Here is a 15,415-nt window from a genome sequence, read left to right as displayed (position 1 = left end):
GTATCCTCATTTGCCACAATCAGAGCAATAAATCTGTGTGGCTTTGTTTGCAAACAAGAGTATCTTCGAGGCCGATTACACCACTCCTAGAAGATTTCAATATAAGACTGTCCACACCCAACTCTAGTCTGTCTTGATTCGCCTTGCAGGGGTTTGTCGTCACCAAGATAGAATAAGAAGTCAAGATTTTGAGAGCTCTCAAGTTTTCTTAGCATGTTGTTTTGCAAAATGTAAAATATCTACAAAAGTAGATGAAATTATACAATAGGATGATAGAGAGTATAGTATAAAATTACCATTTCCACAACTTCAAAAACAATCTATCCCCAGCCAGCCTTTCATTTATACACTTACTCATTTCCAATCTCCTTTTAAATTTCTAAAAGTGACGCTGTCCATAAAAATTTAATAATTATGCTAAATTGATAGCAACTACCTTCCATTATTAAAAGGCTGAGTCAAAGATGGTCAATGAACGGACTTTACAAGTCAATTAAATATGCAGAAAGACTCTATATATGTGACCTAATTCTCTTAATTTTCCATCAGAGATCTTATACAAAGAAATAAGTTTTAAGGGAAACTCTCACTTATACTTTGACTAATCAGAAGACTTATACCCATATTTCAAATAACAGAATTAAAACTGAGCCATGAATTGGCTTTCTCAAAGTAGTAAAATTTTTAACAGTGGAATTAATAATAACTACAGTTCTCATTTTTATTCTTCCATCTAACCATTATTTCAAAGATTAAATACAGACATTTTCTGAAGGTAGAATATATTTTAATATATTTGTTTAACTCCCTAGTCTATGCTAGGCATTCACTTGAATGCTATTTAATTTCATTAGCCTTTTGGATTGGCATTATCTCCGTTTCACTGGATAAGGAAACGAGCTAAAAGTGTGAATGACCTATAGTCACATAGTTATTTTTTTATATTATTTTTTATTTATGATAGTCACATAGTTATTAATAGAGAAATCAAAATTTGAATCTCGGACTTTCCAATTTCAAAGTCTGCACTAGACACTAAGAGCTACAGTAGTGCCTTCCTCTCACATTTTTGTGAGGATTAATTGAGATAGTTCATGAACAATGCTTAGCTGACACACCAGCATTGTCCCATATGCACTTTTATTATGCTTCTCTTACTAAAACAGTAGGAAATTAGAATTTGAAACTAAGGCAGAGTGCCATTCTACTTAAACACAAATAGATTTTTTCCTGTTTTAAGTGACATAAGGGAAAGAAATTTTATTTTGAGCAATTTTGCATCATGCATCTTTAATCAGAATCCAGTGTGCCCATCCACACAACACATACTTTATTTCAGAGGACAAATAAAAACTGCTGCACTAATTGGATTTAAAAAATCAAGCAGTGCCTTCCAAATGATCTTGAAGTTGTGCTTTTACTTAGAAATGACAAGAATGACAGGAACTAAGTTTTCTTTTTTATGCATTCAAAGTTAATTGAATAAGACCATGCAAAATTTGAGTAGGTGGAAAGGTCGACCGTTGCATTTGCCCAATCTTTATTAATTTTTCTAACCCATTTGTTTTAAATTATTATAAAGAGAAGTGAATTAATATCTGACATTTCTATGTTCAGCATAATATATTCTGATCATTTCTGGTATTTATCTGATGAAATAATCGCATTTCAAAATTTTGGGGTTTTTAAAAATTAGCATTGTGAGAACACCATTTTCTGAATTTTGGAGGTAGATAGACATTTCCATATGTCAGATATCCCATTGAGAAGAAAGAAAGGAATCCTAATTGACCCACTTGAAATGTGAACCCTTTCCCTGACATCCCCAGTGAGGTCCTTCTACAAAGCACTCTCCTTTACAAATACCTACCCAACATGGCATGAACCTTGTTCTCACCATCATCACCACAACCACCTCTTGTTACATCAATACGGAGTTGGACATTTTATAAAGCATTTTTATATTTATTCTTCAACTTGACCTAACTCATCAGGGGTAGATAGATAATTTATCTTTCCTAAGGTGGGTCTGAACTCAGAGAGAAAAATAGTAATGGACACATAGAAGACACGCACTATGTGTCCTTCCATACATTAATTCCTTTAATTGCACGAAGGCCTTATGAGTTGGACACAATTGGTGTTCCCATGTTATAGAGAAGGAGACAAAGGCACAGGGAGGTTAAAATGCTTGCTCAGCATCATACACTAATAGGTGACAGAGGCAGTTGGACCCTAGAGTCCATGCTCTGTCCCACAGTGCTGTGCTGTCTGCTGTGCTGACAAGTCTGCTGACAAGTGGCTTGTCACCTACAATGAGTGATGATGACATCAGAATTCAAAACAAGACCCATCACAACATATTGACTCATGATAATGGCAGAACTTTCTTTCAGAAAGTAAAAGTTTGGGATCCCTGGGTGGCGCAGCGGTTTGGCGCCTGCCTTTGGCCCAGGGCGCGATCCTGGAGACCCAGGATCGAATCCCACATCGGGCTCCCGGTACATGGAGCCTGCTTCTGCCTCTCTCTCTCTCTCTCTCTCTCTCTGTGACTATCATAAATAAAAAAAAAAAAAAAAGAAAGTAAAAGTTTATTATGGTTGATTCCTTATGGTTTTGCTCAAACTTAATGTTGACACAACGTGAACGAGGGCTCTCTGGCAACGTTCCAAGAACCCAGTTTAGAGAAAGCGACACTTACTCCTTTTTTAAGGCTTTATTTATGTATCTGAGAGAGAGAGAATGCACAAAGGTGGGTGAATAGAGGGAAAAGGAGAAGCAGATTCCCCGTGGAGCCGGGAGCCTGACGTTGGCTCCATCCCAAGACTCCCGAGACCATGACCTGAGCCTAGAGCAGACAATTAATTGGCTGACCACCCAGGCACCCCAGAACCCTTATTCTTGCTTACAAATTCTAACAGTGATTTACTTTGAATCATTATTCCTCTCCCTGATACACACACACTGTATAATGCCATATTCTCCCTTGGACGTCAAAAGTCAATGAATGTTCTCAAATTCTGCACCTGATTCTCCCCATAATCCAAAAGAACAGTCTAGCCCAAATGTCACTATCTTCTCTACACTCCCTCAAAGGGAAGAAATGAGATCTGCCTTCTTTAGCGTAACTCCATGTTTTTCAACGTGTCTGTCATACTGTTGCCAATTGATGAGTATTTATTAAAAAGTGTATAAATAACTGCTTTTGGACCTTAAATGACTTTGACAAGCTATAGCATAAATCATCGTTTTAGAAACAGTGACAGAATTCCAGAGAAAGGGTCAAGCCTGGGGGAGCATACAGCTTCGTGAAGGGAAGCGAATCATTTGTAGGAGAGCAGCTGGTAAACCAATAACCTGCTGCATTTCTGGGCTGAAACACTTGAACAAAATACAGAGAAGAAGCATCTTACTTCTTGACAACTTGTCTCTGGCTGATCCATGGGGTGTGGAGCTTACACAAAAACTCGCAGTGAGAAGGTTGGACCAAGAATGCTCTTCCATTCCACAGATGGCCTGACAACTGTGTAATTAATGCTTTTTTTTTTTTTTTTTTTTTAGAAAAACTTCTCATTTGATATTAAAAAAACACATTTAAGGTGTTGTACAAATCAGACAGAATAATCCACATGATACTAGGATTTCCTCTATGAACAAGGAACTATCTATGGGTGGCACTACTTTGTGACAATTACCGTGGCAACAGTGGGTTAGAGAAGTGAATATAAAGGTCTCTGCTCTCAGAAAACTCAAAATATGATGAAAGAGTTATGGGTATATCTCCTCAATTAACAATATATGTGAAGTTGGTGCCCAAACTAGTTCTAGCAAGTTTATATTAGTTGGATTAGACTATTTAAAAGTGAATAACACTCCATATTCAGTTAATTGTGGATTAATCATGCATTTTTTATTGAAGACATTGAATCTAAGAAAATATTTATAGTGATTTTGTAGAAAAGATGTGCTTTTTTTGATACTAGTACATTCTTCTTCCTTCCAGAAGCTCAGAGAACTTTATAGCTAGTATGTCAGTAATGCAACATGCCAATACTCCAATAAAATGAATTGGTAGCAGATGCTTCTGTTCTCATTTTCAGAGTCTGAGTATACAGCTAAATTGGCCCTTTTAATAATAACAGAATGGCTAGAAATATGTGAAATTTAATCCATTGCTCAACCCATAATATATCTGTGCTGGTCTGTTGATTACCCGGAGGAAGTAGTTGCTATGAGAACAAGGAGGTAAAACCCTATTAGCTGTAGTTTTCAACGTTCCCGTTGTTCTTTCATGTTCTATTATTCACAGTGTAGTTCTTCAAAATGCATGAGGCTACTCACTGGATCCATTTTCCAGTGGGGTGTAGATGCTTTGGGGTTTCTCAGGGAGTCTATGATCATCATCTTGTGAGATAAGTTGGAGGCCTACAGCGTACACCTTGCAGATCAAAGGTATAAATATTTTGAATGGGATCATTGAGAGGAAACAGTTGCTCTCCACTGACAGTTTTTTGTTGTTGTTGTTGTTTTTAATGACATAAGTCCTTACCTTTTGTCATTGTTTTGTTCTTCTGATAGGCGAATTTGGAGAAGTGTGCAGTGGCCGCTTGAAACTTCCTTCAAAAAAAGAGATTTCGGTGGCCATAAAAACCCTAAAAGTGGGCTACACAGAAAAGCAGAGAAGAGACTTCCTAGGAGAAGCGAGTATCATGGGACAATTTGACCATCCCAACATCATCCGACTGGAAGGAGTGGTTACTAAGAGTAAGTCAAGTCGAAAGACAAACTTTTGCCATGTCGAGCAGAGTCTTTAAATCCACACTCAATTGTTAAAGGATTTTGATTATTATTATTTTTTTAATAGCTGTCTGTCCGTCCTAACAGAAAAACTCATTTGAGGCCAACGTGTCTCTCTTCAGTAAGAGAGCAAAGATATCTAACTGGTCATATGTGGACAGTGCTATTCTAGATCTTCAAAAATTGGGAAAATTTAGGAGCTAAAAAATGGGATGGTATTAAGATCTACTGATGAAAAGATGATTCAGAAGTGAATCATAGAGACGTCTCTGTGGTGCAGAAAGATGAGGAACAACAATGACTCAATTTTGACAGGAATTGCTGGGAACTCCCAGGGAGCTGCCCTTTCTGTTACTGGTCACCAGCTTCAGTTAAACTCCCAAATCTTTACCTCCCTGACTTCAGGACAATTATGGGACTTTGGAGAATGCTCCTGAGCTGTAAAGACTGGGATCACATTAGACCCATGGCCTCTTCCTGGTACTCTGTGGATTTCAAATAATTCTAATCTAGGGTCCCAGACGGAGCTCTGACCAGTCTGGGGAAACGCTGCCTCATAGCCAGAGATAGAGATCTGGACTTATTTCCATGATCGTTTCTCCAGCCAGACTCAGAAGGAATCCTGTGGGGCAGATATGTGATTTTTGGCTCTGGTACCGATGAAAACCTCTTGAGAATGCTCTAGGATTCTTTTTTTCCTTGAGATTTTGGAGCACAGGATGAAGAATAAGCTAAATTGGCAACAAACTACTTAAGAGCAAAAGACAACATATGGCAGGAAATTTGGCATCCTTAAGGGGATAATTCATTGGCACCACATTTACATATTCTATGGTTACCCACAGACATTACACATTATATTTTTCACAATGATATTTTTCTTTAACATTACATGGAGCACTTTCCAAATGGCACTAATACCTATTCTCATCTTAGTGTGACTAAAAAGGCAGTTCCTTTCTCACAAGAGCATGGTAAAATTGAAATGTACTTTGATTTGCTTTGGAGTTTTCTTATATAATAAATAAGATTAAGAACTGAGTAATGTAGAACTAATCCATAAACTATGAGCCCGTATTAAATATTGTAAGAAGCATTTTTCCCTTTATACTCCTAAAAATAAGGTCATATTAGTAGTAGCCCTGAAATCTTTTCTGACGAAGAACATTTTTTTTTACTATTTTTTAGATTAATAATAAAAACACTGTTAGTAATGATTGGGAAAATGTTCAAATCCTTTGTTAAGACCATACTAGCTAATGCCCGTGGAATTACAGAACTGTGTCTCACTGGGGTTTTAATAATCAATTCGTCATTTATTCTCCTTTAAATCATCCTTACCAAGAGGTGGTCCTTCAGATCTTGAGCACTTCTTGGGGAGAAAACTCATTTGTACTTGCAGAGCTGTTTTTCTTTTAACTCAATTTACATAAAGTTTTTTTTTGTTTGTGTTTTGTTTTTTGTTTTTTTGTTTTATTTTGGTAAGGCTTTCTTTATGGGTTGACCATCGTATGCCACACATTGCACCATGGATGTCATTTCATTATTATCACTACCCTGTGAATCAGATACGATAATTCCATTTTATATTTGAACAAACAATAACTATACAGAGCAAGTGGCTGGTCTCATTAGAAAGTGCTGGAGATAGTGTCGGAAGGTTGGTCTCCCCCTGGCCCAAACAGTGGATAAAAATGAGTTTCTAATTTTCGTTTTGTATTCTACTTATTCGATCCAATTTTTTTTTCCGATCTTGATTTTTTTGAAGTTTCCCCTAATAACTTGATCATAGGAAGGAATCCCTCAAGCTTCAAAAATTTTCTAGTAATAATTAATAACCCTTAATACCTAAAAAAATGTGAACTCTCATAAAAGGCAAAAATCCATGTTATTTTTAATCAGTGACTGAGAATAGAACCTGGATCGTACTAGGTTCTTAATTTAGCAATGTTAAGAAATAAAAATATTGGGGATCCCTGGGTGGCGCAGCGGTTTGGCGCCTGCCTTTGGCCCAGGGCGCGATCCTGGAGACCCGGGATCGAATCCCACGTCGGGCTCCCGGTGCATGGAGCCTGCTTCTCCCTCTGCCTGTGTCTCTGCCTCTCTCTCTCTCTCTCTCTCTGTGTGACTATCATAAATAAATAAAAATTAAAAAAAAAAAGAAATAAGAATATTGATCCTTTGAATGAAAAAAAAAGGAATATCTTCTACCTTTAGGTCTTTCTTCAGTCTTGGTTCATCAAATTGAACGCATGCTGCAAGGAAGGGCAATTGTGTGACTGCTTGCAGCAGTTAGGGAATGACGGAGAAAACCATGACATTTTAGCATGGGCAAGAATTATCACCTAACTTCTGCAACACCTACACCTCCTAGAAGAGGAGATAAAAGTGACGCTCAAAATAGACATCAGATTTAAATTTAAGTTTATTGATAGGTTCTTCTATTTTACCGAATGTAAATTGATTTTTTGGGGGGGGGGGTTCCAGTGTTAATGAATTATGGAAAATGACCTGTTACATTTTGCTGACCATTACCTATCAATTCAATATTCACTGAATGATGAGCAACATTAAGCCATAATTATTATGGCAAGTTTTCCTTCAATATAAAAATGAAATCATCAAGTATGAGCTGGCAAAGAAATCTGTAAAACAATCCCCAAGAACAAAATGCAGAAAAAAATGCATTAAGGCAAAAAAGACTTTTAAAAATCATAGGTATTATCCATTAAATGCCTTATTCGAGTCTGATTTTGTAACATTCTAATATGGGTTACAACTGCCTTAGTCTTAGGGTGAAAGTTCTAAATTTGATGAATCTCCCTGGTCAAATAAGCATGTAAAAGGCTGCCAAATCCGACGATATAGATCCCAGTCATCTCATATAGTGCACACATAATAGAGTCACAGACCTAAATTAGATTTTGAACTCCTTTCGTGGCATATATAAAAGCTCTATCTGGTACCCTATAACATCTGAGAGGAAACAGAAATGCCCTAAAATAAAGTTAATACATTGCAGTTAACATATAAATATGTTAAGGCAATTTTGTCATGAGAAGTGATTCATCCACTCCTATTATCTTCTTTGTTTCCTGAGAATATATGACTGCAAGGTTCAGAAACACCCCCCCCCCCCCACCAAGAGTGATACAGGGCTTAAAACTTAATAAACATGTTTGTGTTTAAAGAAGAAAACTGACTATATCACTATCTGGATTAAGAACCAGAGGGTCAGAGTTCAAGTGTTTACTCAACCCAACTGGTTGTGGGACTCTGGCAAATCAGGCCACTCATAGAGATTTGGTTTTTTCCCTTGTAATTCAGAATAGCAGTTATACGTCACTATTTCTGGATACTTTCAAAATCAAATAAGATTATCTAGGAATACAGTTTTAAGTGGAATCGAGCTATGAAAATCTAAGCTACCACTCTGGTGGATTTGAGAATCTATCAGTTAATCTTTGCTGTATAGAAAAACATTCTTGAAAGCTATACTTTTTTTTTTGCTCCATGGTAATTCTTTTTAATATTGCTATTATATGCTTGAAACACTATGTCTGTTATAAGGTATCATTTTCAAGTCATTTAGAGAAAGCCCTTTATTCAATTATTAGATTTCCATTTATTTGAGTTGAACCCTAAACAATTTTAATGATACGTTTTGAGCTTGATGGTCTTAAACAAGAGAAGGTGAGAGAGTCTCTGATCTTCAAAGTAGCAGAAAGCTGGGGGCACCGTCTCTGCTCAGAACTTGGTACTAACATGTGTTATCAATTTTAGCTGAAGTTCAAAAAGATGGAACTTGTTTTTAGCAAATGTTTGATATTTCTGCCATCACATCATTAGTCAAGTGATGTTCATAATCCAAGAAGACCCCCATGGCCACTTTTTACTTAGTGACATAGAAGGAATTGTATTAGATAAGATTGATGTGGTTTGTTGGTGTTTAGGGAGGGATTATTTTCTGAAAATTAAAAATAATAATAATAAATAATAATGCGTCACTGTAACTTTACATCATTAAGGAATATAGTAAGCAGAATATTAGGACAATCACTCATAATTAAAGAATTTCTATACTGGTGTGAGCATCCACTTTACACCAAAAGCTTAGTCATTTATTTGCACCTTTCCATCTCCTGGACATATGATAAAAATATTGCTGAAATAAGATATCATTATGCAGTGACAATGCCAAATTCTTGCTATGTCCTGTTTGCTTCTCTCTGAAAGTTTTCATCTGCACTTGTCTCAAGGGTACTAACTCCCTGCAATATTCAAAATAAACAATATATATGTTATGTTTATTTTATTGATAATATATAGAAATAGTTTGTTAGAGTAAACTCTCATGACACAAGTTCTCATGCATTCGTAACTAATTTGAGAAAGGAGGTTAGAACATTTCTTAAAGTGTCCACAGCAATAAAATTAGGAAAGTCTTTCAAAGTAAGTCTTTCCTTATTTTTTTCAATATTGTCCATCCATGTTTTTTGGTTAAATTGGCCACATTTGAATTACAAGAAAATATGTTATGTATTTTCCCTATTTAGATAGGATGATGGGTTTGTGATATTTTTGAATGGTTAAATGCAACTTAACATTTGTTAGAAAAGGACTTACATGTGCCCAAAGACCAACTTTGAAAGAGCACTAGTTTAAATATACAAAAAATTTCCTAAAAGAGAACCATAATTATACACTTACTTAATAACTGTCTAATTCTAATTATACACAAATCCTTGCAAAAAGTAAGAAGAAGAAACATCCCTAACTCATGAGGATGATGATATCTTGAAAATTATACAAGAATGTTTTCAGAGGAAAATAACTGTAAAGGCATGAAAAAAATTCAGTAACACTGGCATAAAAAGCCATAGCTAACAACTTTATCAAAAAAGATACTAGGGATCCCTGGGTGGCACAGCAGTTTGGCGCCTGCCTTTGGCCCAGAGCGCGATCCTGGAGACCCGGGATCGAATTCCACGTCGGGCTCCCGGTGCATGGAGCCTGCTTCTCCCTCTGCCTGTGTCTCTGCCTCTCTCTCTCTCTGGGTGACTATCATAAATAAATAAAAATTAAAAAAAAAAAGATACTAGATCACGTTCAAGTTTAGTTTATTCCAAGAATGCAAGTTGGTTTACTATCTAGTCATTCTAGAAATTCATAACATTAATAGCAAAGAAAAGGTCAGTCTCTAAAGATATAGAAAATAAACACTTTAATTTAAAAGTCTTCCTTAGCACATCCTACATAGAAAATATGCATGTCTGATAAATATATGTAAAAACCACAAAGCAGAACAAAAAACCTACAACATCATATTCAGAAGTAAAACATGAAAAGCATTTGTCTTAGGGTAGAAATGAGAATCCTGCTATTATCACTTTTTTTTTTCTGCTATTATCACTTTAATTCATTCTTGTACCTAAGGTCTTTGTTTTTACCAGGGATCCGCCTCATTTTTACAATTAGACAAAGAAAATAGAAAGCTTGAAAAGGAAAAAAAAAGAACTAAGTAGTCCTTGTAAAATCAATTGAACACATTCAGATTTCGTATTTATTGATTGTTATTGGACTTATTATACAAATCAGCTTTGAATACAACAAGGGAAAGTAGAAATATCATCCCTGTCTTCTTTCTTCATTGAGGTGTAGTGGATATACAGTGATGTACCAGCTTTAAGTGCATGGCCTGTTGTTGCCTGTATAGCCTATGTGTCCTCTTCATCTGTTCCCATCTTCAAAAGTATTAAATCTTGTTTCAGATTAAGCACAAATAAATTTTAGAAATGTCACGTCAGCTGAATGTGAAGCATTCAGTGTATTCAGATCGATGGAGGACGGTTGGTTAGGAAAACTTGGAGAAAGTGTTTCTTAGCCTGACTTTGAAGAGAGAGATGATCCTTGGCCATCCTGAGACTATAGACACGATCCATTTTAACTGGCACTCCACTGATTTTAGAACTAGGTACAGCATGGAGCTGGCCCCTGCCCTCATTAACCTATAGACCCGTGGATGTAAGAGCTGATGAGAGACAGAGAGTGAGGGAGTGAGCATGGGCATGAGCAGAGGAAGGGGCAGGGGAAGAGGGTGAGGATCACAGGTGAACTCCACCCTGAGTGTGGAGCCTACACAGGGCTCGATCCCAGAACCCTGAGATCACGACCTGAGCCAAAATCAACAGTCAGTCATTTAACCACTGAGCCACCCAGGCTCCCCTCAATAACTTTTTTAATTTTATTTTTTTAAAGTAATCTCTATATCCAACATGGGGCTCAAACCTATGACCCCAAACCTATGACTCTTCATAGAGTCTACCACTCCATCTGAGCCAACCAGGCACCCCAATAAAGTTTAATAGTTTAATCATTGATAAATACTATGTTTGAATGCAAATATTTTAATCTAAACCCAACATCTATTTTATAATTACAATAAAAATCCCTACACATGGCTATTTATTTATTACATTTTTCGGCTCTTCTTTTTATAAAAATGTGATTAGAAAGGTTGTGGTGAAATATACCATGTCGAACCTGGGATTCTTGGATATTCTGAATCACATTTCTTCTGTCATCAAATAGTGGTTCAATGATTAATAATATATCTGAACCACTGGAGGTAATTGGGGAAATGAACTGATTGTAACAGACTGATTCGCTTCCCTTAACCCTATAATCATGAAATATCATAATTTTGTTTATATTTACAAATCAATGTAGGAAAAAAGTAAAATTCTGCTGCACATTTTGTTTTGCACATTTTTGATAGTGTTTCCTTTCAGCCAGTCATCCAGCAACAATTTTATTGAGTTTCGTGCAGATACTCAGATGTATTTTAGGATCTCCGAGAGCAGCAAATGATAGGGTTCTTGAAAAAGATGAGAATGTCACTTCTAAATCAAAATACATGTGAAAGAGCATGAACCTGGATAGAAACACATGGCATCCATGTGCAGGTGAGCTAATATTTTATAAATAATTTCCGGCAATCTTTATTACGTGTTAGGATGAGCTCCCACCACTATTGCAGAGTTTCTTTTCCTTTAACCCTATTCATTAAAATCAAAAGCACAAGGAAACTAAGGCTAAAAATAAGCTTAGACACTAAAAACAAAAAAAAAAAAAAAATAGAACTTAGAAATCAAGGCTTTCCAAGGTGGAATATTTTTGATTCTGTTTATTTTTTGTACATTTGGGTTTGCTGAATCTTTGAACTTAATGTAAAGCATATTTTCAGACTTGCCCATCATAACTGATATGTTTATAAATACCTAAATCTTAGAGCTAAATGCAGCCCGATCTGATTTCTGAATGGTCATGGGGCTTTGGCTTAATTGACTAGCTTGATTTTTCAGCTACTTTTATTTCCCCTGCCAAACAATCCACCAGACATGCTAACCAGAAATGGAATAGGCATGAGGCTGGGAGCCAGGAGGAAACAAGTGATAAGCAAAGGTCTGGGGAGCACAAAAACATGGTGACTGTCACTGGGAGTTGGCTGTAGGAGACAAAATACCTGTGACTACGCTTAACGTATGCACTGAACTTTGTGAGAGCGTTATTCTCCATAGAATGGTATTGAGGCAAGAACATAGACAGTTATAGTGATTTATAGAGAACATGCATGTGAAAGATTTCATTCATTCATTCCTTTGTTCACTTATCCATGCTTTTAATTTTGTATCAGTCTCTGGGACTAGGTCTCTGGGACTAGTCTTTAGCATCGGGGTGATCAGTTCAGGAGAGATAGAAGTTTCCAAGGGAAAGTCAGATCTTCCCTTTCTTCCTGAATAGTATCAAATCAGAGCTTAATTTGAATTTTAGAAAAGCAAGTTCTAGAGGCTGAAACTTTTGGCTAAATGACTTTACAGATTTACATTATCAGATTTATTAGATATGTATGACGTGTTACTAAATATATGTAACTAAATCAGTACATTCACAGAAAATAGATTGGTGTATCAGTTGGTTGTCACGTGTATAAAATTTGTCTGAAAATCATAGAATTTAAATCATTTTTCTTAGCTTTTAAACCTATAACCTAGTATACATCGAAGTACTGAATACAGTAAGTATAACCTTCATAGTACCAAGCAACATTATTCATAAGTAGTGTGAATGAGAGTTTTAACCTATGAAAGGAAAAGGAAGCAAAGAAAGCTGTTTTCTATCATCAGAGGCAGACTAACTTTCATGATAGGGAAGGAGCCTGTGAGGAAGACCTAAGTGTGCACGCGGGTCAGGGGCACATCAGTGTTTGTGAAAAGCCACCTGCCCAGGTTTTTCAGTGGCGCTCTTTCAAGAGCTGATTCAGGTGCCCCAGACGTGGAGGACAAGCGCTGTTCCTTTTTTTTGTGACATGATGAAATTATGTTTTAAACAAGATCATAGCGAAAATATGGGAAGAGAATTACCATGTAGTAATAGCATAGGTTTCTTTTTTAAAAAATATTTTATTTATTTATTCATGAGAGAGAGAGAGAGAGAGAGAGAGAGAGAGAGAGAGGCAGAGACACAGGCAGAGGGAGGAGCAGGCTCCACCCCGGGACCCCGATGCGGGAGTCGATCTGTGCCTCCAGGGTCACGCCCTGGGCCCAAGGCTGCGCTAAGCTGCTGAGCCCCGCCCCCCCTCCTCCGGGCTGCCCAATACAGTAGGTTTTGACATCAGAGACGGCACGTCTGGGATCTGCTGGAAAATTACCTGTGTGCCCCAGCAGCTTCCTTAAATTCACAATGCTTCCACGTAGGGACACGAAAAAAATGAGAATAATGTATATTACTAAAGCACGAGATAACGCGAAGATGAAGTGGTGTGAGGTATGTATGTAAGATACACACATATGAATATGTGATGTTACATGAGTCTAATTATGCAAAAATATCTACTAGTGTTTCCTGTATATCAAAAATATCCATTTTCCATATTCCTTTTTTCCTTTTGAAATGTTCATTTTGCATTACTTATTTTCCGACATGTTTTGTAATGTATATAGAGTTCTATTTTCAGCCTTGTTCACGGCATTACACTGTAACAATTATCGAAAATGTTACGGACTTCAGAGCTGTCAATTTAATTCAGAATAATCCATAGAATTGACACCCAATCGTTGCCAGAATATTTATTCTATTCATAAATCTGTATATCAGATTACTTAACACTCCTGTATTTCATGCTGTTCGTGTTTTAAATGTTTCCTTCAGTATAAATTTCCAAAATTAACAGCATAATGGATGCAGTTTGTTGCTTTTGGCTTTATTATTTATTAGTTGTATGACATTGAGTACATTGATCACCCTCTACATATCTCAGTTTTCTCGTGTGCAAAATGGAAATGATAATAATAAGATATCATATATAAAATAATTAAACCAGCATCTTGCACATATATTTGACTATATAAATAAAGTTAAATGTTCAATAACAGGTTTAATAATGGTATTTAAGGCCACATATTTCTACAATGGTTATTGTAAGTTTGTAAAATTGCCAGCAGCAATTTTAACTTTATTTTCCTTTTAACATGGATTTTATATATTTTTTTAATGTGTTGAGTACAGATTTTTAAAAGTTACAATGATTGGTGTTGTTTTATGAAATTTACATATAGGATCCATGAAGATGGGGACTTTGCTTTACTTGCCCAACTACTACTGTCAATACCTGTGGAACGTGTCAGTGATTGTGGAGACCCTGGCTCTGTCCTGGGCTGGAAAGCAGAAATACTTAATTTTGTAGAGCAGCTGACATGCAATTATTAAAGGGCAGAAAGGGGGCGTATTATATGTTCACAGAAAGCCATGCCAAATAAGCCAATTTGGATGCTGTAGGTTATCATCCCTGTTCTGAAACCCAGTCTTCTTTTTCTTTTTCTTTTGGTTTAATTTTCTTATTGGGAAAAAATTTCTTGTGACTTTGCAAAATTGGGAAGACGGGAAGCTTTTACATTTTTTAATCCATGAGGGGTATCAAGGTATACTAGATGTATTCATCACGTGATATTTGTTGAACTCTAAACATGATTAGACATGTTTAATTTACGATTTACCGTATATCCAGGTAAACCAGTGATGATTGTCACAGAATACATGGAGAATGGTTCCCTGGACAGTTTCTTACGTGTAAGTAGAAGATTTTATATATATTCATGTATCTCTTATCCTTATCTGTTTTTTATATTTTATCCTTCTATCTATATAAACATATGCATAAATATGGAATGAACTACTGAAAATGTCAGAGGCAAGCTCTGATATTTTGCCAGCAATCAGATAGCAAAAGTTAAAGCAAAACGGAAATTTTGGAGGACTAAATACAAAGAGACCAAATTCATCTTTATCTTGCAGGATCCAAAATTAATGGTTCATATATTTAAAACAAATTTGTGCAATCTTTCTTCTACCCTTTTGTACTGCCAGGACCCACACTGGTTAAGATAAAAATTTTAAGAAGACTCTTAAAGTAAGACATAAAAAACAATGATGTAAGACGAATATCCTCTTTCCTTCATTTAAAATACCTTCAGACTGCTGTTAGAAGACCATCTACCACATAGAGCTTTTGTCTCAGAAAATAAGCAAACATTGTAATTCCAAAGTATTTTCAATTCAG

The 15,415-nt window shown here is 36.2% G+C and overlaps 1 protein-coding gene across 6 annotated transcripts in view; it reads left to right on the top strand.

The window, feature by feature from the left end:
- Positions 1 to 15,415, top strand: part of EPHA3 (EPH receptor A3) — a 324,780-nt gene that overhangs the window by 268,732 nt on the left and 40,633 nt on the right. For all 6 annotated transcript variants that reach the window (XM_041767292.1, XM_041767280.1, XM_041767286.1 and 3 more), the window contains 2 exons: positions 4,579 to 4,764; positions 14,864 to 14,925. In XM_041767292.1, coding sequence (XP_041623226.1) covers positions 4,579 to 4,764; positions 14,864 to 14,925 — 248 coding nt within the window. The remainder of the gene's footprint in view (positions 1 to 4,578; positions 4,765 to 14,863; positions 14,926 to 15,415) is intronic.

The sequence above is a fragment of the Vulpes lagopus genome, chromosome 1, assembly GCF_018345385.1.
Source record: "Vulpes lagopus strain Blue_001 chromosome 1, ASM1834538v1, whole genome shotgun sequence".
Classification (NCBI taxonomy): domain Eukaryota; kingdom Metazoa; phylum Chordata; class Mammalia; order Carnivora; family Canidae; genus Vulpes; species Vulpes lagopus.
Note: the sequence above shows the minus strand (reverse complement) of the source record. Positions and strands in the feature narration are given on the sequence as shown.